The sequence below is a fragment of the Vipera ursinii genome (assembly GCF_947247035.1).
Source record: "Vipera ursinii genome assembly, chromosome: 16".
In the NCBI taxonomy this organism is placed as follows: Eukaryota; Metazoa; Chordata; class Lepidosauria; order Squamata; family Viperidae; genus Vipera; species Vipera ursinii.
This window is the reverse complement of record NC_139529.1, coordinates 7,481,300-7,502,942: the sequence shown is the minus strand read 5'-3', so window position 1 is coordinate 7,502,942 and position 21,643 is coordinate 7,481,300. Positions and strand designations below refer to the sequence as shown.

General features: G+C 44.4%; 1 protein-coding gene across 5 annotated transcripts in view; it reads right to left on the bottom strand.

The window, feature by feature from the left end:
- LMX1B (LIM homeobox transcription factor 1 beta) overlaps positions 1–21,627 on the bottom strand; it is a 141,600-nt gene extending 119,973 nt beyond the window's left edge. For all 5 annotated transcript variants that reach the window (XR_014493916.1, XR_014493917.1, XR_014493918.1 and 2 more), the window contains exons 1-2: positions 20,647–21,627; positions 18,076–18,262 (exon numbers count right to left, since the gene is read on the bottom strand). Coding sequence is in view for 2 of the 5 variants with exons in the window: in XM_083375166.1 (XP_083231292.1) it covers positions 18,076–18,262; positions 20,647–20,785 (326 nt within the window). In the remaining 3 variants the exon portion in view is untranslated. The remainder of the gene's footprint in view (positions 1–18,075; positions 18,263–20,646) is intronic.
- Positions 21,628–21,643: the final 16 nt, after the last annotated feature.

Genomic DNA, 21,643 nt, shown 5'->3' with positions numbered 1-21,643 from the left:
AAAATCCAGTTGATTTTTTGGAAAAAGCACCTTCGGGACAACCAGTGGCACTCTCCATAGACACGTAATTCAGGCTAATTTTAGCATCCTTTGAGGTGACCCTTTGAGAGCTGAGCGCAACGAACTTTCATTTTAATGCATGCCGAATAGCGTACGTTCAAAGTGACAATAAAGTTATTATTCTATTCTATTCTATCCTGGGCTATTTTGATTGCTGCTTTCTTTCCTCCTTTTCCCCCCTCTTTCAAATCACCACATCTGAAGGAAAGAAAGTACATTATCATTATCAATTCACGTCATTCCCTAATTTAAAAAAAAAATAACTTAATTGAGGAACGTTAAGAGAAACCATAGAGTTGCATCAAAAAGTCCTGACTCTTTCTCTCCCAAAGAGTGAATGCAGGCTGATTTTTTTTGGGGGGGGAGGGGGGAAACGTATACGGGAGAATCACTTGTGTGACTTGAGCGGCTATAGAAATAAAAATGAGCAAATAAATTCTAATTGGCAATGAAATTGTTCCTTGCTCTGCCTACTGCCCTTGAAAAAAGTATACCAAACTGGCAAAATCTTACAACGGAGAGTCCCTTATGCAAGACAAGTGGCTTTAGAAATAAAAATAAGTAAATACATTTTAACCCAGGCAGTGAATTTTTTCCCCCCTCGCTCTATTCATTACCCTTGAAAAATTACACCAGCTTGAGCTGACTTTTCCTTCGTTTCCTGGGCCGGGAAGACGGGAGATAAATTCTCCTGTAGGCTTAAGGTCAAGACCAGGCACTCCTTTTATTTTTTTTATATAGGGGTCTATGATTAACAAATAAACATTTCAAGCAACGAAGAAGGCAATTCAATCAGCCTCTTGAGTTCTCAGGAGTGTTATTTTTGGCATCAAATGACACCCACCTTTATGAGGCCCTTCTCACCACCAAACTGATGCGATGGCCATTGAACACCGCTCAACATCCTCCGGAATAAAACTTCCTCTTCTTAGGATCTTTCGTCCCCTCCCTTGGCTACAACAGCCAGGAAGGGAGGGGGGGAAAGCCGTTTAGCTCACTCAGCCCCTCCACTTTTGCAAAAATCTATAAATGTAGAGCATTGAACGGTCCTTCCACTCAGAAGAGTCCCTAAAGGCAGGAGAAAGGAGGCAGAGGGGAGGGGTGTTGAAAATTGGTGTTAAAAAGTTGGGAAGTTGTTCCAGTTGGTGTTCCTTTTTCCGCTTGGCTGAGAACACAGAATAGATTGTTAAATGGATTGATAGGAGGGAGGGAAATTCCAGGGTTAGCTGCAGCCCCTAAGAAATTGAAAGCCAGAGCTTGCCTCATGGGATGCAGCCATGCTGGGCTGATGCAAACATTGAAATCCCAAATTCAGGTGCTTGGGATTGAATTCCAAAACAGGGCACTTCAAACTAAATCTTCGGAAGCAGATGCGACTCCGATCTGCCACTCTTTAAAGCACCCGTGTCTTATCTCAGCTGTCAGAGAAACAGTGCCCAAGCCGTTAAGGAGTTGTCCACAGATACTACGTCCACGCCCATATCTGATTTAAAGGCCTTTGAGGAATCAAATGCAAAGTACCGCGCCACCCCAGCGCAGATGTTTGTCACCTCTTACTGAGAACGGCCCAAATGTAAGTGAAACTCGCTTTGCAACAAGTCTCGCGTATTCCTCCATCTGAATTTATCCAAGCTAGGAGGGCCAACTTTATTGGTTTCCAGATTGCACAGAGTGCTAAAATGTTTGGAATGGGTGTTCAAACGCTTGCAAAGTCCATTTTTAACACCTCCCTTCCTTCTCCTTCTCTGTCTCCATCCCTCTTCCTTTTCCTTCCCCTCCAGTAAAAACGGGCTGTCCTCCTGACCTTTGTCTGGCCTCCCATCCAAAGATACAGCGCCTCAAAAGTGGATAGCCACAGCCCAAAACAAATGCACGCTGCTGCCTTCACAAGAACCGTAAGGCTGCCTGTCCCCTTGACAAGCCATACAGAAGCATTAAATAACACGAGGAGGGTTACATAATAAAAACACCGAAATATCTAACGCTATGAATCACCCAGACTTAAACAGATGCTTAGTGTTACAACATGTCAGCGAGAGCAGTAATTGCAACTGTATGAAAAAGTTTCAGCCTGAAACCGCTTTATTAAAAAAAAAGGAAAGTTCAACAACTCCAGAGAATCATACTAGAAAAAAGGCTTGTGTGTTTTCACAGCCATTCCAGAATTGTTACTGTCTGAAAGAACCTGCTCTGGGCATAGTAACCCACAAATTCACATATCCTGTCTGTTTCTTCCCACTGACTGGTGCCTGTAGGAAACTGCCCCCCTTTTTGCAAGAGAGAGATCCAAGCTTGCTTCAGGGAACAAGCCAAGGTTTTCTGGATAAGATGGTGAAAAGAGCAGGGTTGACAAAAGAAGCTTCCTTGAAAAGGCACACCAACTTTTCAAAGGCACTTTGTGTTAAATGTGTAGCAACAGGAAAATACTCGGTGCAGCCTTGTGGGTGATGACACACTCTCAAAAAACAAAAAAATAATAATAATGAGATTTTCACCCTCAAAAGAGACAACCAAAGAGAAGTATGGCATAATATCTGAAGATCCTTCCATATTTTTACGGAAGCGTGGTGAGAAATAAACAAGTTAAATTTCACTTGGGTTGCACGTGTCGTTTTTGGGGAAAGTGGTTACTGTTTTCTGCCAACAGTTTTTTTTTTAATCTCCCAAATTAGACCTGGGCTTCTCCAGTAGTTTCCCATCCGAGCATCAATCAGGTCCAGTGTGGTTAGCGTCCAAGGTCAGCCAAGATAGCGCCAAGCCATCTTGTCTGATTTTATTAATGACTATTTTATTTTTATTTTTTTAAAGAACTGCTATTTCTTTCTTTTTTTATTTGAAAAGGTGAGCTGCATTCCTAATTCAGGAGGAGTCACTAGTGAGGGTGAATTCAAAGCCCCCTGCTTCCCCCTGCTTTTGAATCCCTTTATTTACTCCATCAAGCAATCATCTATTTGGCCTGTCAATCTTCTTCTGCAAAGAATAATTCCACGAAGGCTATCCGAGTGTCGTCTCAGACAAGGAAAAGATCTCAGCGACCAAATTGGTAGCCCTACTGACAGCTGACTCTAAGCTCCATGCCCTGCTTCCTTCAGATCCATTTATCAAACAGATTTAGCAGATTATCCCTAAAGGAATAACGCTCTGAATAACGCTCTTCCCCACCCACCTTTAAATCTTCCATTGTTTCCCAAAGGCATAGGCATTTAAACATGAGTCAAGAAATGTTCTTCTCAGCTTGAGTAAGCTCCCCATGCACACTTTCAGTATCTTAGGGTTCACTTTTGGCGCATCAAACCATGTTGTTTGAAGAAGGACAAAACTGAGACATCACTTTTGCATCCGTGGGAGAAGAGCAGGCAGAGCTGGAGGGCGGAGTTAAGTGGTTCATAAGCTTAGAGTTGTTACGTTGCCACAAACGGTTCAAACCCCAACCCCTCTTGAGTCTATATCAACTCTTTTCTGGCGCCAATTTAGTACTGAACTTGAGTTGGCTAGATTAATGTCAGGCACAGAAGGTCAAAACCATACATTAAGTTGCCGTTCAGAACTTTTATCGCTAGAATCTAGAATCCAGTCAAGCTAGAAGCTAGTCAGCTACAGTTAAACTGAAACCTCTATGTTTTTGTTGCTCTATATACCATAGATAAGCTTCATGATCAGCAACATCATATGGTGCCTCTGGAATCTACCACTTGCTTTGTGTTCCGGGGGGGGGGGAGACAATGCATTAGAACGATGCTTTCCTATATTAAAAAATACACTCACGCTGCTGCGCTGCAAGGAGATTTTGAAGTGAAGTCCCCCTTACATTTGAAGCTCCCAAACCGAGGTTTGTCAGCTGAGAACCGCGCTCTGACAACCCCTGAGGCTTGCACATAAAAGGAAAGATTCCCAGCAGCTTCGTCTAATGCTCCTAAGTTGTGAAACAAGTTGAGGCAAACCGTGTCTTTTTTCCCCCGAAGTTGCTCAGAATCCCGAGCAAAGTATCCAAGAACTATCTTGTCTTATTTTCCTCCTGCAAAATAGTTCTTCCCAGTCTCTTCATAGCACGCTCCATGCCTAGCTAGAGTTGATAGTGAAAGAATAGGCTTAAAAATAACCAGGGAACAGATACAGAACATTGAATCCTAGGGCTGGGAGGGACCTTGGAGGTCTTCTAGTCCAACCCCTTGTCCACAGTCTCTTTGTTCTTGGCAAAGTGGAGCCAACTATCCGTGTTTTACAGCACCAAGAAAACCCACACTACTTTAAACTCCAGCTCAGACACAAATTCCATAAAACAGTGAGTAATAATAATAAAAGGATAATAAAATATTGGTGTTACCACCACGGCACCGAGACGGATCCACATACCAGGCAATCTTCACAGAAAAGCAGCTGTTTGTTTGTTTTTTCAATTTCTAAACTCTTCAACTCATTAATATATATGAATATATATATATATATATATATATATATATATATATATATATATATATATATATATATATATATATATATATATATATATGATCAGGTCTATAAACATTTATTCATTTGTTAGGCCCACGGTCAGCCTTTTCTCTTCATGACTTAAAACAGCCCATGTCAGAACCTCCCATCGTTTTATGAGCATCACAACAACCCAGCAATGCAGGCCAGAATGAGAGAAAGGGACTGCTCCAAATTCACCTGTAAGTCTATGAGGATGGACTCTTCTTAACCCCACTTCAACATCTTCAAAAATTACACCCCACCGAAAACTCTCTCTTCCGGTTTCTGAAATAAAATCCTTGGCTAAATCAGTATTTGCAAAACTGTCTCCCATCACATTGTTACCAGAAACAGCAGAGCATTTTCGTTTTACTCTTCTGGTTGCAAAAACCACATACCAAATATTTGCACTCGGGAAAAATTGAAAGTGGGGGAGGAAATAACCCATCAGGTTTATGTAACCTGAACCTTTGGCCGTCACTCCAAGAAAAAGGAAAGAAAAGCAACAGAGCAGAGGAAAAAGAGCAGTTAAAATTAGAATGGAAAGGTCATAAACAACAACATTCATCCGTTTGCATTTTCTAGGCCAACAGCAGAACTACTTTGATGAACATCTACATGAACATCTACACCTAGAACTAAGGAGAAACTTCCTGACAGTTAGAACAACTAACCAGTGGAACAACCTGCCTCCAGAAGTGGTGAATGCTCCAACACTGGAAGATTTTAAGAAGAGACTGGACAGCCATTTGTCTGAAATGGTATAAGGTTTCCTGCCTGAGCAGGGGGTTGGACTAGATGACCTCCAAGGTGCCTTCCAACATCATCATCATCATCATCATCATCATCATCATCATTATTATTATTATTATTATTATTATTATTATTATTATTATTATTATTATTACATCACCTTCAATTCCATTTGTTTCCTGCTAAACATCTCCCGGAAAGAAATGTTGCCACTTCATGAGTAATTAGTAGTTCTGAATCTACTAATCTAAATCTACTAAATCTGTCTGATCTTTTTAAATTCATGCTTAAGAGGGCTTGTTAGTAAATCAAGAAGGCAGAACTTTTCGCTGGGCACAGGGGCTCCAGGGAGTTGGAAGGAAGCAAAGCAGAACTTACTTTCCCCAACTTTAACAAAATAACAGAGTTGGAAGGGACCTTGGAGATCTGCTAGTCCATCCCTCGGCTCAAGCAGGAGTCCCTGTACCTTAACAGAACTTCTGATTGCATCATAGCTTTTTTCCAAAGCACCAAAAGGCAAGATGAGAAACAACGGATGGAAACTAACCAAGAAGCAGCCTAGGCCCTAGAACTAAGGAGAACATCCCTAGCAGTAAGAGCAATCAACCCAGTGGAATCACTTCCTTCAGCTTGGTGCTTTTCTTGCAGACGTTTCATTGCCCAACTAGGGAACATCATCAGGGCATAACAGTTTGGGTTAAGCTCCCAAGCCCTTGTAACTTAGTTCTGGGGATTTAGGCTAATCCAGGGTCAACTGTCTGTACCGAATTCCTTCTTGAGATGTTCAGCTCAACATGGCTGCTGGGAACCAAGGGCGTCTCAAAAGGCACGTTCAACTCAAGGCACATTCCAGCTGCTTTAACTGGGACAAACAGAAGGCAGAGATCATCAATAAAAAAGCATCCGAGTTTTGCCTGCAGACTTTTGCTCCTGGAACACACGCATCACGCAAGAAGCTCTTGATCTGTGCTCGATACTGTCAAAGAATCTCGTATATGTAGGAATGAAATTTGGGCAATAAGTTCTCTTTCTGACATGCCTTTGAATTCTGCGCAAACATTCCATATACCGTTCACGGCCAAAGTCAAGTTTCTTCTGTCTGCTTCCGTTTGCCAAGGCAAGGCGGTCCTCGACGTATGGCCATATTTGAGCCCCAGATTTCTGTTGCTAAGCGAGACCGTTTATTCCAAAGAGCTCCTAATGATCTCTTTAAACTATTTTGTAAAAAGAATGCCGTTCTCGGAAGTTATTTTCATACCATCCCTTAATAATAATAATAATAATAATAATAATAATAATAATAATAATAATAATAATAATAATAAAGATATTCTCTTCAACCCTCACTTCTCCTACAATTATTCCACTGGAGAAATCCAACAGAAAATGTCCTGGATTCCAGCAGTTGAAGCTCATGGGTTTCCCCTAGCTGAAAAACATCTCCCATTTAATGTGGTCCTAAGCACTTTTCTTGCTGCGTTCCCAAGTAATCAAGCAAAGGGTTGCATTTTGTAATTACAACCCAGATATTCAAGGCTGTCCAGTGTATGTTTGCTTTACTGAACAAGAGAATTAGGGAGAAAAAACCCAGGTTATCTTACTTTTATTTTTTTAAAAAATGTGGAAGACGAAAAAGAGGAAAAAAACGATGTTTAAAAAGCCTGCACGCTTTCCCTCTTGGCTTAAGCGCAAATTAGATTTAGAGACAACTCGAGCACCTAACTTATCTTAATGCTATCAACATAATATTTGTAAGGTGACCGTGTCAACCGCGCTTTTCTTTTAATGCAATTTGCTGCAAATATATCACAGGCTACGTGTTGCTTTATCACACTTGGATGAAATGAGACCAAAACCTCAGTTTGTATATTATGTAATCTCCAAGTTTGTTTAGGATTGGATGGATTGCCTTGACAAAAACTTTCATATGCCTCTCTCCCTTTCCTCCCCTGCAATACACTTCAGACCCAGTCTTCACAATCAATGAATCAGCTCCATGCTTTGTCTGAATCAGTCCACTAAACCCTGGAGTCATGGTGTTAACCCTACAAGGTCCTCCGCACCCGCATCATTGCGAAGCACAAAAGGGCTTTAGGCTAGGATTTTAACCCAAGAGACCACAACTCAGATTTATCTGAAGTATTCAAATCTGGCTTCCAGAATATGTTGCCCTACCTTGGATCTGACTGCCAGATTTAGTATTATAAAAATATCTGGGTGCTGCGGAAAGATCAGAGAGCCAGTTTGGTACAGTGGCTAAGGCTCCTGGCTAGAAACTAGGAGACGGTGAATTCTAGACTTGCCTTAAGGCTTGAAAGCCAGCTGGGTGACTTTGGGCCAATCACTAGGAGACAGTGAGTTCTAGTCCCGCCTTAGGCACGAAAGCCAGCTGGTTGATCTTGGAGCCAATCACTAGGAGACAGTGAGTTCTAGTCCCGCCTTAGGCACGAAAGCCAGCTGGTTGATCTTGGACCAATCACCAGGAGATGGTGAGTTCTAGTCCCGCCTTACGCGTGAAAGCTAGCTGGGTGACTTTGGCCCAATCACCAGGCGATGATGAGTTCTAGTCCCCAAACCCACCTCACAGGGCTGTTGTTGTTGTGGGGAAAACAGCAGGAAGAAAGAGCATTAGACAACATTCCCCGCCTTGAACCGTTTATTAAAAAACAAAAAACAAAAACGGGATATAAATAAAATAAATAAATTGCCCCAAGCAAGAAACACACACGACTGGAGAAGGTGCAGAGTTCCGCTTTGACCATATATTCTCTAGGCAAAGTCCAGATCCCAAATTTCTAAGCCATTGGTAAAGGAAAAAAGAAAAAAGCATTGTTTTCAAAGTGAAACCCCCATCTCTGGGTGAGAAAAACCGAATAACACAATCAGCCTTTTTTCCCCCCAAGGAGCTGGGAGAAAGCACGGGAGGACGAGAGGACAAGAAAGGGGATTTTAGAAGCGCGTACGTTTAATATGTACCCAGTTACATTTTTCAAGCGAGTAACTTTGGAGGGAGAAATGGAATTTACGGCGCTCTTTCTTCCCTTGCTTTCATCCGCCTGGCCTCCTGCTGTCCTCCGGCTGGACTAAGAGTAGAAACCCACGCAGCAGGTTAGCTTGTCCTGTCAGACAAGCCGCTGCGATCGAACAAAAGGCCAAAACAAGTTAATATCTTTTTATTTGGGCTCAACCCGGGAATACCATTCCACCAGTTAGTGAGGCTTTAAGAAGAGCTAAACAACCTTGAGAGTTTTACCCTCACACAGGCTTCTCGAGGTAGCCTTTGCCTTAGAAAAACGGAAGCCATTTTTTTTAAAAAAAGATTTTTATAGGCCCAGCAATTTTAAATAGAACCTAGGGCTGAAAGGGACCTTGGAGGTCTTCTAGTCCAACCCCTGCTCACAGCAGGAGACCTTATACCCATCCTGGTCAAATGGCTGTCCAGGCAATTTTTGAAAAACTCCACTGATGGAGCACCCACAACTTCTGGAGACAAGCCATTCCGTTCCACTTACTGATATGGTTTCTTGATGCCCAGGCCTTTTCTAGCTCCTATGAAATGTCTGGTGCACTAAATTATTCCTACAAATATCCAAGGTGTGGATATATGCCATCTAAAGGATGCTCAGTGCTCACAATCTGACGAGATTGGTAAACACCCATGCTGTCACCATCTTTAGATAGATAGATAGATAGATAGATAGATAGATAGATAGATAGATAGATAGATAGATAGGCCAGTAAATGTGAATAACCACAGCTAAGCAATTCCCACTGGGGAAGCATAGCCATTTGCAGATTTAGGTTGAATTTGACCAGGGAAATGTAGCCATTTGTAAACCTAGGTTGCATTCAACCAGGGAAATATCGCCGATTCTAGACCCAGGTTTCACTTAACCATGTGTAGATCTAGGTTGTGGGTTTTTTTTTAAAAACACACACACACACACACAAAGACAAACAGAGGAAGAAAGACTTTTTTTTAACACTGCTGGGCTTCCTTGCAGGTGTACACTGTTTGCCTGTCCCGATTTTTTTTACGTGTGTCTGCTGATATTTTTCATCTGTCACACATATTTGTTTTCACTCATTAATGCAAATAATTGCAACCTTGCAAATATTTGGCCAGTGTCAGTAATCACCTCTGAACACGCTTAAAGTTGCCATGAAAACATTTGTACTTGTGTTTTGTTTTGTTTTAAAAAAAAATCTCATTTGTTGCTTCAGTGTTGGCTTCCTCGTTTCCGCACGCTACATTAGCCTATGGCTAATCTAGCAAGAAAATGTATCTCAACCATGCAGATAAATTTGCATAGGTTCTTGACTTGGGTAGACAATAACTCTGCAGTAGTTATTAGGAGGTCTCTTTACAGTAATTAAAGATATTTGTTCCAAAGCTCAAGAAAACCAGCACAGGTTAGAACAAAAGGCGAAGCTGTGATCTTTGCTTTGTTCATGCCTCTTTGCAGTCATGCCGCAAAATCAAAACAGCGATTACAAAATCCCACACACCATTGTACTTTTAAGCCAGGCAAGAGCATTCACTGACTCCTCCTAACACCTACACAACCAATTGCTGCAAAGTTATAGATTATTACACAGGAGATCAAAGGACATACAGTAACTTGCAGTCATTTGCCCTGTAGAGGTGCCAAATTTGATCGCATTTCGTTGCTGGCTTCCAACAATACTTCATTCTTTCTCTCTCTTTCTCCCTCCCTTCCATCCCCACTCTTAAAGCGAGTTTTAAGTCTAACGTTTGAATTCTGAAACAGGCCAAACGTTTTACAGCCTAGCCTTACCTCCACAGAATTTAAACCTTTTCTCTGATGATTTTACCCAGTTGGGGTAATGTAGCATTTGCGGGAAACGCACCAAGTTCAAAGAGCAGCAAGGAGCCCTCATTTCAATCATCTACGAATATTCTCCTTTATTGGTAAAGTTTTCTCTTTGCATCCTGGCATTCAAGCAAAGCCTTTGAATGAAATATTCAGGGCTTGTTAATAGTCTACAAATCTTCCAGTTAAACAAGCATCGGATGCCCCAGAAGGAGGACAGCAGAGAAGTGAAAATAAACAACCAGGAGGAAAAAAATGGCTAACTAGCCATAAAGATTTGATGTGGCCACACAGAAGAATCACTTCAGCTCAGAAAGGACAGATTTCCAGAAAAGGGTGTCAAGGCTGCTTTTTTCAAACTTTCTTTGTTTTTCCTTGAAGACATTCCGCTTCTCATCCAGAATTGAAGACGTTTGAATTGAAGAAGTCCAAGTTGCCTTTCGAAAAAAACCACTTTTGTATACTTATATCGTAACTAAAATTGATAAAAACAAGATTGGGACAACACTAAGAGGAAAAACCAGCCAGATCCTTTCCAAAAAAAATCCTGCACAAATCTTTTGTAGCTCACAATGCAAACAGAGTTGGAGGAATTTGATGACTAGATCAATTTTGATTCTAGAAATATTGTGTATTATTATTGCTTTGGGTTGCTATGTATGTTTTACATGCTGCACTTTTATTTTATTGTTTAAACCTAGAGGAAGAAGCTATTTTATTACGTATCTGAAATGAACACATTGGAAGTTACTCTTTCCTCATATCTTATCCCATATCTTTTTTTTCTTTTCCTGTAATTCTGCTTTTTCTTGCCTTTCCCCCCTTTCTAACTTTTTACTACGATTCTGAATTTTATCTGTTTTGAAATTCAATAAAAATATTATCTATGCATGATGCAAATTATTGCGATTGTGGGTTAAGTTTAGGTCCAGTATTTGCAGCTTTAGGAAACCTCCCAAGAGAAAGGAGAATCGAAAAGGGCAAATTATTTGACAGTTAGAAACACGACATGAGAGAACGACGTGCACAAGCTTCTTTGAGGCCACATGGAAATATCCTGCCCGCTCAATATCAAAAGGTATTTATTTATCTATTTAGCGAGTTTATACAGGCTGTCCACTCGGTCTCAGTGACTCCGTGAATTACTTACAAAAAAGCTTACGGAAAAAATGTATTTTGTCAAATGCGTTCGGTCACTTGGTGCAGAGGCATTCCAAATGGCACGTGTGCTTTTTATCAATTGAACCTCAATTCCTAGCCCTCCCGGTTCGGCTCTGCTCCAGATTAAATGTCTTTTTAAAGGCCCATCTTTAAAGCTTTCCTAAATGGACATGTTGAAGACAGAAGTCCCCGTTTGGAGAGACAATATTTGCAAGCGGGAAAGAGACAGAGGAAGGGGGGGGGGGAAAGGCATTCATGGATGCAACTATTCAGCTAGGTCTTCCAGAAAGCCCCAATATTTATACTCTCCATCCACTCCTTACCAATTACACACAGACCCCCTCCTCCATGGTTTCCATAGCAGAGGATTTTGGAGTTGTTGCTATGAAATGCACATAGTTTTCTCTCTTAACAGCCCACCCCTGCCAAACCTTTTTTTGGGGGGGGGGAATCTTTGGGCAGTGTGTGGGGGGAGATGACACCTCCTGAATGTTAGACAAAAGCTAATGTATAACCAGAAATGTCGTCTTTTGTCTGCTGGCAGACCACTTGCAAAGTCATATTATGTCGCGTCGATTGAAGTGACCATGTTTTAACCCACTCCGGGCACAAAGACAGCCTTAAATTTTAGTGACAAGCGTGAAGTGGGAAAGAAAGGCCGGGAGAAAAGAAAAGGGGCTGAGATTAGAAACAGCCCCAAAGTCAAAAAGGCAGAGGAGAAGATTTTTTTAAAAAAAAAAAAGATTAAATCAATTTTTTAAAAAACAAAAAAAAACACCATCTCTGGGCACCCTACACATAGATTGACTGTAGAACCAATATGGAATTGGGATTGTCACTTTGCACACTCGAGAATGTGTGACAAAAACACTGCCCTGTGTTGTTTGTGTGTGTGTGTGTGTGTGTGTGTGTCTTGTTCTGTGTGGCGATGGGAGAGGGACACAGTAAAGGAGAAGAGTTGAGGAAGGCAGCATATAGGAAAAACTAAGAGGGCCCCCAAACTGAAACGAACTATTTATTCGCAAAGGATATATTTTTTTATGCTAACAAAAGGGAAGGAAAAATCCCGCTCAAGAACTGAAATGAACTATGTATTTGAAAGGAATATTTTTTTGGCGTTAAGGGGGAAAAAAAATCCCATTTCCTAGTTAGAATTCAGGATTACACTGAACTCAAATTCCGGTTTCTCAGAGTTGAGTTTAAATTCCTTCACACCAGAAAGAAGCAGCCCAATTTTGAATGTGTCGTTAAGGTACTGGAGGTGGGGGGGGGGAAGGAGAGGAACAACAACCGGGTGTCTCTTTATTTCCCTCCCCCCCCCCCGATTTTAAGCTGCATCAATTTTATGCTTCAGAAACTGTCCCAGGCTTAGTAGCCAAGTACAGACGTCCAGATAAACCACAAATGGTTTTAGTGACCTATTTATTGATTTGAAGGACAAAACTTATCTTGCAGAGAGCCCTGTGGAGCTTTCTCCCACTCCCCCTTCAAAAGTCAGCCTGGGACTTCGCTTTAGACAAGGTTTCCTGCATTTTCCAATCATCTATCCTAAACTTCGTCTAGGTCTGCACTGAAATACTGGTTGCCTTTTACAAGGCTTGTGTATTATTAGCTCTTTCATTGTGAGGCCTCTGCTCCACTGCAAATTTAAATCACAGTTTACGCAGAATAAAGGCTCAGAAAATTGAGGGGGGGTTATTCCCTGGTAGCCAAGGAGAGAATTTTAGAGAGGATTTTAGCGTATGCAGTTCTGAACTAAAGACGTTGGCCGTCATAAATGAATGCCCTTATGTTGACAATTTTTGAACCAAAAAATCTGGTTCATGGGTTGTTTTTACAGGCTAGGCTAAGACATTGGTCAGTCTGAAGAATCAGCCTGGGGATCAGGAACGAGCAAATGTCTAAAACTAGAAGATTAAATGAAAAGGACATTTCCCCATGATCCTGGGGAAGGAAGGAAGGAAGGAAGGAAGGAAGGAAGGAAGGAAGGAAGGAAGGAAGGAAGGAAGGAAGGAAGGAAACTTAAAAGACTAAAACGCAGCGTTCCCAAATTTTTCCTTCCTCTTTTGACATCCCGAGGACTAGCCTCCTGTCACTGTAAGCCATGAAACTGTCCTTGGAGAACCGCCCGTCCCAGAGCATCCCAAAGGAGACCCAAGCACCTCATTCAGGCTAGTATTTGTTTGCTTTCAAAGTGAAAAGGCTTCACCCGGCGGGCCAGGCATAAATTGCTCTGTTTTGAAGGACCGGTGAATATTGGATATAATGCCCGTTTGGACAGGCACCAGCTGGTCCTCAGCCGTCCTGGGTTTGGGGGGAGGATCTCTAGGGGAAAAGGGCAGATCTAAGGGGAAGTGCTAAGGGCACATTTTATCCTAAGGGCGAGGGCAGCTCCTATTGTTTTAAACGGCCTTTTAGAGCTCCCTCCCCGCCAAGGGACCCTCCAGCTCACCAAGCCGGCCCCTCTCAGCCAAAGGGGTGTGGGCGACCAAGGCGCCTTCGCCCTGGGCTAGCTTCTGGACTCAAGCTCTCCTTCTTTCTCCCAGGGGGAAAAAAAGGCCCAGAAGCTCGCTTGGAACAACCAGCTCTCCTTCGGTCCTGCGGTCATCTCGGGAAAGCGTGCTCGGGGGCGCAGCGCCCTAGCCAGCTTTTTTTTTCTCCCCCAAGGGGAAAAAGACGGAGCTGGGGAACCGGACAGCTCGCCAAGGCGCTCTTCGGCTTTTGCGCTCGGCTTACGCCGGGCCCTGGGGAAGGCCGAGGCCGTGTCCGGCCCCGCCACGTCCACCAGCTACGTTGCTCCCCGGCGGCAGGTGCGTAATTGCGCTTTTGGCTGCCAACTTCCAACGGCGAACGCCTCGCCGGCTTCCAGGTTTGTACGGGCAGCGCAGGTTTACGACGGGGGAGGCAGAAGGGCGCTCCCCAAGTGGGTCAAATGCCTGGATTAGAAGACGCTCCTCTTGCCCAGGAAAAATGCCCAATACGGACGGGACTAAAAAGTTTCATTTAGCATTTGAATAAGGATTGATGTGATATTTAGATTGCTTGTAGTTATTTTATAAGAGTTAAAGTGCGATAGATGTAATATTTTATTGTTGTTTGCCTAAGGTAGACTATGATTGCTTGTATTTTTATACCCTGTATTGAGCTCTGGGAAGTCGGGGAGGGGGGAGGGGGAGGGGAGGGAGGTGTTGGGGAGGTTTGGGAAGAGGGGAGGGGGTTGGGAGGGGTTTTGTCTTTTTAATTTAATAAATTTAAATTAAATTTAATAAACTTAAACTTAAACTTAAAAAATGTATTGTAAAACTTTTCAATAAAAAAAGAAAGAAAAATGCCCAATTTTGCTCCGGGGGGGGGAAATGGTATTTTCGGGTTTTTTTGGAGGGGTGGTGGCTTAAATGGAGGGGCCTGTCGACCGTCACGACCGCGGGGTGTCTGGGGATCACGACGGCCCGGCTTTGGGGTGGAGAGCTGGGTGACGATGGAATCCTCCCCCTAGCCCTCTTGAGAAGGGGGGGGACGGACCCCAAGAACAAAGGAGAGCAGGTCTGCTGGCGACTGGAATGCAAAGCTGCCCCCGCTTGGGGTGAATTGGGCAGGCTGCGCATAAGCGGCTCACTTTCGCTCTGGCTGGCTGGCTAGAATCGGGCGGGGGTGTCGTGCGAACAGATTCCTAAAGGTGGGGGGGGATGAAGGGCGATTCCTTTAAAAGGGATGAAGAGGAGAGGAGAAAGAAAAAGGTAGAGTAAAGCAGGAGCCAAGGAAGGGAGGAAGGAAAATGAGAAAGGGCAAAAAGGAAGGAAGGAAGGAAGGAAGGAAGGAAGGAAGGAAGGAAGGAAGGAAGGAAGAAAGGAAACAGGGAGATAGAGGAAAAAGAAGGAAGGGAAGGAAGGCAAGAAGGGAGGAGAGAAAAGGAAAAACGGGAAAAGGGAAGGAAGGAAGGAAGGAAAGAAATAGACAGCAAAAAGACGAGAAAGGGCAGGAAGGGAAAGGGGAAGGAAGGAAGGAAGGAAGGAAGGAAGGAAGGAAGGAGAGAAACGGAAACACAGGATGAAGGAAAGAACGAGAAAAAGGAATAAAGAAGGAAGGAAGGGAAGGGAAGGAAGGAAGGAAACGGGGAAAGCCAGAAAGGAGAAACAAAAAAGGAGGGAGACTTTTTCAGAGGGGGCAGAAGGCGAGACCCTTCCTCCCCGCCCCACCAAAAAAGCCACCGGGGCGCTTCTCCATCCTCCCCGCCAGCGAGCGAGCGAGCGAAGAAGCCCCCGCCTGGCCTTTCTACGCGGGCGAAGCTCCCCAGGCAGGCTTCTCCCCCCCCCACCCCCGTTCGTTCCCTCCGCCGGCCGAATCCGCGTGGATTGCAAACCCAGGGTTGTTGTGTTTTTTTTTTGGGGGGGGGTGGGAAGGAATCCTCCGTGGCCTCGGAGCCCGGTTATTTTTTTTTGCAGACGTTTCGGGAACAAACTCGAGATATTTCCCCCCCCCCCCAATACAACACGTCGCCAGATTTCCCCAAAGGGGGTGGGAGAGACTTTTAACAAACGTCCCTCCCCCCCTTCCTTTCCATTTCCCGCTTTAAGAGGTTTTTTTTTGGGGGGGGGGAGTTTAGAAAGCAATTCTGGAAAGTTTGTTCAAATCGGATCGGTCTGGAAGTGAAAGCCCCGCTTTGCCTCTTCGTGGAATCCGAATTAAGGGAGGCGCCTTCCCCGATCTCGTTCGTTAAGATGGGGGGCGGGGAGGGGGCGACTCGTGAACCGAATAAATAATACTAATACTAATAATACCAATACTACTACTACTAATAATAATAATAATAATAAATTATTATTATTATTATTATTATTATTATTATTATATTATTATTATTAACAATAACAATAATACTAATAATACTAATACTAATACTAATACTAATACTAATACTAATAAATAATAATAATAATAATAATAATAATAATAATAATAATAATAATAATAATAATAATCTTTAATCCCCGCGAGGCTCAGTCCCAATTGGGCTGGCAGGCAGGAAAAAGAGGCGCCCTTTAAATAGAATAAAGATGGAAAAGAAAGAACTTAAAAATCTAAGTTACCAACAAACACCACAGTGAAACAGGGATGCGTGATTTGTTGTTGTTGTTGTTGTTTTAAAAAAAGGAGGCAGCGCTTTTGGGTTTTGTTTCGCCAGCGATGTTGGGAGAACGGATTCCAGCTTAGGGAAATGGATTCCAGAGAATCTATCTTGACTGCCAAACTTTTTAGTTTGAGGAAAAAAAAACACACACACACACACAGAGAGAGAGAGAGAGAGCTCCAATTACTTTAGTCACAGGCAATTTGCCTTTACTTTGGAGAAGGCCCATCCTAAAAAAAAAAAAATCAAAATCTTCCTTTAGACCCCCACTCCATGTTTTTTTCAGTACCATATTCATGAAAGATGGGGGGGGTTCTTCAAAAAAATGTTTTTTTTAAATCCCTGAAAACTTTCTTTTATTGCACAACTTTCCTTGGGAATACACAACGCCTCTTGCCCCCCTCCAAATGCATTTGCATTATGATGATTAATTGCTCCTTTGTGCTGGTTTTTCCCCCTGTACTTTACAACTTTTAGCGGCTTCTACCCAAGCTGTCTAAGCAAGACTGCAAGGATCGAAACACCAACCTAAAAACAAAACAAAAATAATAATAAAAAAGAAAAAAATATAACCTCTTCCTTTGCAGAGTCCCCTATTTTGTAAAAGAAGGACCGTGACAAAATTGAGAAACGGATTTCAACCACAGATATAAAATTCCCCACAGGTGAATACAAGGGAAAAGTTTTATATACCTTGCTTTCAAATATAGATGATATAGATATAGATATATATGGAATATTTGTACTCGTTTAACTATATTTCCTATTTCTAAACCATTTATCTCCTTCAGAGATATGGGTTGCTTCAGGGAAGGAAGCAGAGATCCATTTCAAACTATGGCCAAACTAAAGAAAATTGAGGATTTCAGACAGAGAAAATAGGGAAGGGTTGTGGCACTGTGATAAATCGACAATTTGAGAAATAATGCAAATAAAAAAGAGTGGAGGCAAGTTGCTCAGAGAGGATTTTACTAGGAAGTGACCCAAATCTGCAAGCAATGCAACCGAAAAGCTATTCAGGTTGGATCAGAGAGGGCGGCACAAGGAACGGACAAAGACATCCAGCCTCTACTCACCTGGGAATACTTAATAAGCTTGAGAATACTTAATAAATACCACCACATATGTCACGAGTGACCCAGTTTTATTCCCCAGCCATCTCCCCCAAATCCACTTGTCGTGAAGTCAAACCATTTCCCCCCCCATCCAACCTCCAATATCCACCCCAAATACCCTCTACACCTTTTTTTCCAAATTGCACACGACACAGAGTAGCTCAAAGAGGAGGGGAGGATAAAGGAAAGAGAGAGATCCATGGATGGGGAAAACCAGTTCAGCCCCAGGATGGTCCCTCTAAAGCAACAAAATGGAACGTTCCACTGGATGATGCAACAATGGGTTCTAAAGCAAAGGGGCGGAGCTACAGCTCTTTTATCCGCAACAATGGGTTCTAAAGCAAAGGGGTGGAGCTACCACTCTTTGACCCAAAAAGCTGGACTTATTCTCTAGGAAATCATCCTCAATTTTTCGACTTCGCTGCTTTATGCCTCTCCCCCCACCCCGTTCCACCGGGATACAGTTATAAATGAGATCAAACTTGGGATTGAGCAGGGAAGAATTCCAGTGGCTAAAAAGGAAAAGTAAAAATAAGGGTAAAGATCTTACTGTTGGTAGTCTTGCTTGCAGTAAAGCTTCCGGTCTCGGAAGTAGCAGCTGGTGGTTAGCGCCTGTTGGCAGACGGCGCATTGCAAGCATTCTTCGTGCCATGAGGATTCATTGACACGCATCAGGAAGCGGTCGGAGATGGGACGCTGGCACCCCTCACAAACTGCCTGGTGTTGACAATCGGACCCTGAAGGAGGGAAGGGAGCAGCAAAGGGGCAAAGAGAGAGAGAGAGAGAGAGAGAAATAGAGAGAGAGAGAGAAAAAGTATGAAAAAAGAGAAAACAAGACAATGCAAAATCACCCCAACAAATCCACAGCGTTGTGTTTTAAGAAGGATTGGTTCACCCGGGGGCCTAGGGTGGCTTTGAAATGCCTGGATGCAGCGGTCCTTCTTAATTCCCACTCAAGAACTAGAATGGCGCCGGTTATATATTTGTTATTTTAAGGCTTCCTCCCTACAATCACCCATTTATTATTATTAGCCGTGGACTTCGGTGGACCAAAACGAAGCTGAGCTGGCGAAGTCAATTGATCTGGGAGAGAAGAGCAGACAATTAAGATCCCACACAGGACCTCACAGAGTTTTCCCCAAAGATCTCAATTCTCCATTCCTTCAACCAGGAAAAGAGAAGCTAGATTAAAGGAGACAGAGGTGAGTTTCTGATGGGAATCCAAATATTTGCAATCCCTGTTCTTGAAGATTAATAGCCAAACAGGATGCCTCAAGGCTCATTTCCAAAAAAAGCATGCCTGGGATTCTGGTCAAGGCAAAAAGTCATCTTTAGCCATTTATATCCCTGAACTCCTTCGCCAGAATCATCCCCCAAACACATTTATTATTCCATAGTAGTTATCATCATCATTATGTTTTACTAGCAATAGCACTGCTGTAGTGGGCAGTTGTTATTAGGACTATTATTTCATTTGGCCTGGCTCAAAAAATAAACTATAAGATAATGGCCAAGGGGAGGAGGGAGAGAAAAAAAGTAAAATAATGGGACTTATCCAAACACACCAAGAAGTTTGTCTCGATGGCGACCAAGTTAAAAACACAGGTTTAAAGGCCTTTTCCTTTCAGCCCTGGCTTAAATGGTTCATGTTCCTCTAATTCAATAGTGAATAAATTTAATAAATAATTAAAAAAAAACAGCCCCAGTTCGGCACATTATTAAGACATGCCCTCATACCAGGGAAGGAGAAGGACCCTCTTAATGCCATCAGGCATTCATGCCTTAATGCCATCAGGCTGCAATCCCGGGGATGTGAGAGAGGAAAGCCTAGCCTTGCAAATCAGAAGAAATGAGGGGGCTTCAGAGCAGTAGGCTGGATTGACAGCCTACAAACCTCCTTTTTGAAGAAGTTTCTCTCGGAATTTGGCATGCGCTGCATAATGTTAAGGGAAAATTGTCTCAAGGAGAAGCCGTGTTCGTTGACAGCAGCTGGCAGATTTCACTTGGCCAGCTTAGGATCCACACGGGGAGGGAACCAGCTTTTTTGGGGGGGGGCGGGGCGGAGAGGGAGAAGAATTGCAGTGGGGATTGAGGCCCGATTGAAGCAGGGGCTTCGGGGAGAACCAGGCTTAAACTCGGGAGGAGGTTGTCAGAAGAGGTTGTCCAAGGAAAAAGTGAGCGCATCGCGTCTTCCGGAAGAGAGAGGCGAAAGGAAAGCAAACGGGCCAGACTTTCTCCGCCAGAAGTTCAAGATTAAATCAGTTCACCTCGAGAAGTATCGGGGAGGCGCACAAAACACACAAACACACTGTCCATTCGAACTCAGGGCTCTCCCACGAGATACGCCTGAGCTGAGCGCTTCGTCCCGTCCTGCAGGCGTCACTCCTTTATAGATCGTTTAGCCAGAGCTTAACAAGCGTGCCAAACAACCGAATTCTCTGGGAACCCGGAAGCGTGTCGACGCGGGCGCCCCTTCTGACGTGCAAGCAGCCCCGAGAAGACCCAGCTTGTTTTTTTTTTGTTTTTGTTTTTTGTTTTTTTTTTTAACCGTCCTCGCCAAGGAAGATAAAGCGCAGCGATTCGGGTTCAAAAGTTGGACCACGCGAAACGCATCAGTAGCAGCTTTTGCAAACAGCCGGTTTTCGGCAGGGGGAGGTTTGATGGGTTGGAAGCGGGATAAAATAAGTTGGAAATGTTTCCGGTTGGACCCTTGAGACAGCACGGGAAGGGGGGCGGGAAAAAAAAAGAAACACACTTGTGTATCACTCAGTCCGGAATGTAAGTCAAGGCCGGGCGCGCATTGGCGTGCAAGTGGTTCCTTCCAGCCTGCCCTGCCCTTTACATGTGGATTCTCAGCCAGGGTAACCCGCCTCTCCTTGGCCAAGCGGCCGGGCATCTTTAACCGCAACTGTTCGGCCCTGGAGACCGGAGAGAAAGGAAGAAAGGAGGGCGAGCGCGTGTGAGATCGGGACCAAGGAGGGCGAGTTTTATTTCTGGAGTGGAGTGGGGGATGGGGGGGGGGGAGAGAGAGAGAGAGAGAGAGAGAGAGAGAGAGAGAGAGAGAGAGAGATTTTAACTGGCAGGAAAGTTGGGAGGGAAAGCGCGGAAGAGGCGAACTCACCCAAGAGGACTCCCAAAGTGGCGGGCCCCGAGCGCAGCGGCCGATCCTCCATTTTAATCCCGTCCAGCATCTTGGCGCAATTCAACGAGCCGCGATTCAAGCAGTTTTCCAGCGCCTCCGGTCCCGCGGCCACGTCCATGGGGCGGAAGGAGGGCTACGCGAGGGAAAGCAGCGGCGGTTAGCGGCCGCCCCGGCTGGGCTCCGGGCCGCGGAGCTGCGGGACGGTGCCGACGGCAAAGGCGAGCGGGGCGCAGCCGAGAGGCCGAAGCAGCCGGCCGTCCATCGGCGGGGCGGCCGGGGAGGTCACCTGCTGGCTGAAAGGCGCCTCCGGGGCCTCTCTCGGGGCGGAGGGGGCGGCCAGGCCCTCCCCGGAGCAGGGAGACGCCCGGCACTGCATGCACAAGCTGTCTCCTCGGGAGCTCTCCTCGGCCCAAATGCCATCCAAAACTCCCGAGCCGGGAGGCGCTCGGTTTACAAGCGGCGGAAAGCAGCTGCGGAGGAATACATCCGCCCCGCCGCCGCCACCGCCTCGCCTCCGCCTCCCCTCCTTTCCCCAAAAAGGCGGAGATGGAAGGGGAGGGGGGAAAGAGAGAGAGAGAGAGAGAGAGAGAGAGAGAGAGAAAGAGAGAAGAGAAGAAGAGGAGGAGGAGGAGGAGGGGAAAGGGAGAAAAAAAACTTGCTGACATTTGAACTCCCAATCGGTGTGCCTAATATCCCTACGCCGCAGTGAGGCGGTCCCTCGCCTGTCAAATAGTGCGTCCGCTTACGCGCAAAAAAAAATAAAAAATAAAATATGGGGCGGCCAAACAAAAAAAAAAGTGAACGGAGGAAAAAAAGAGAAAGGGAGCGAAAGGGATCGAGAAATAAAGCAGGGAGGAGAGAAAGGAGGGGGGGGAGAGAGAGAGACGAGGCAAGCCCCCTCCCTCGAGGGGCAGTCAGCCGTGACAAAAGGAGCCCTCAGCCAGGTGGAGAACAGGAGGAGATTTTCGGCAGGTAA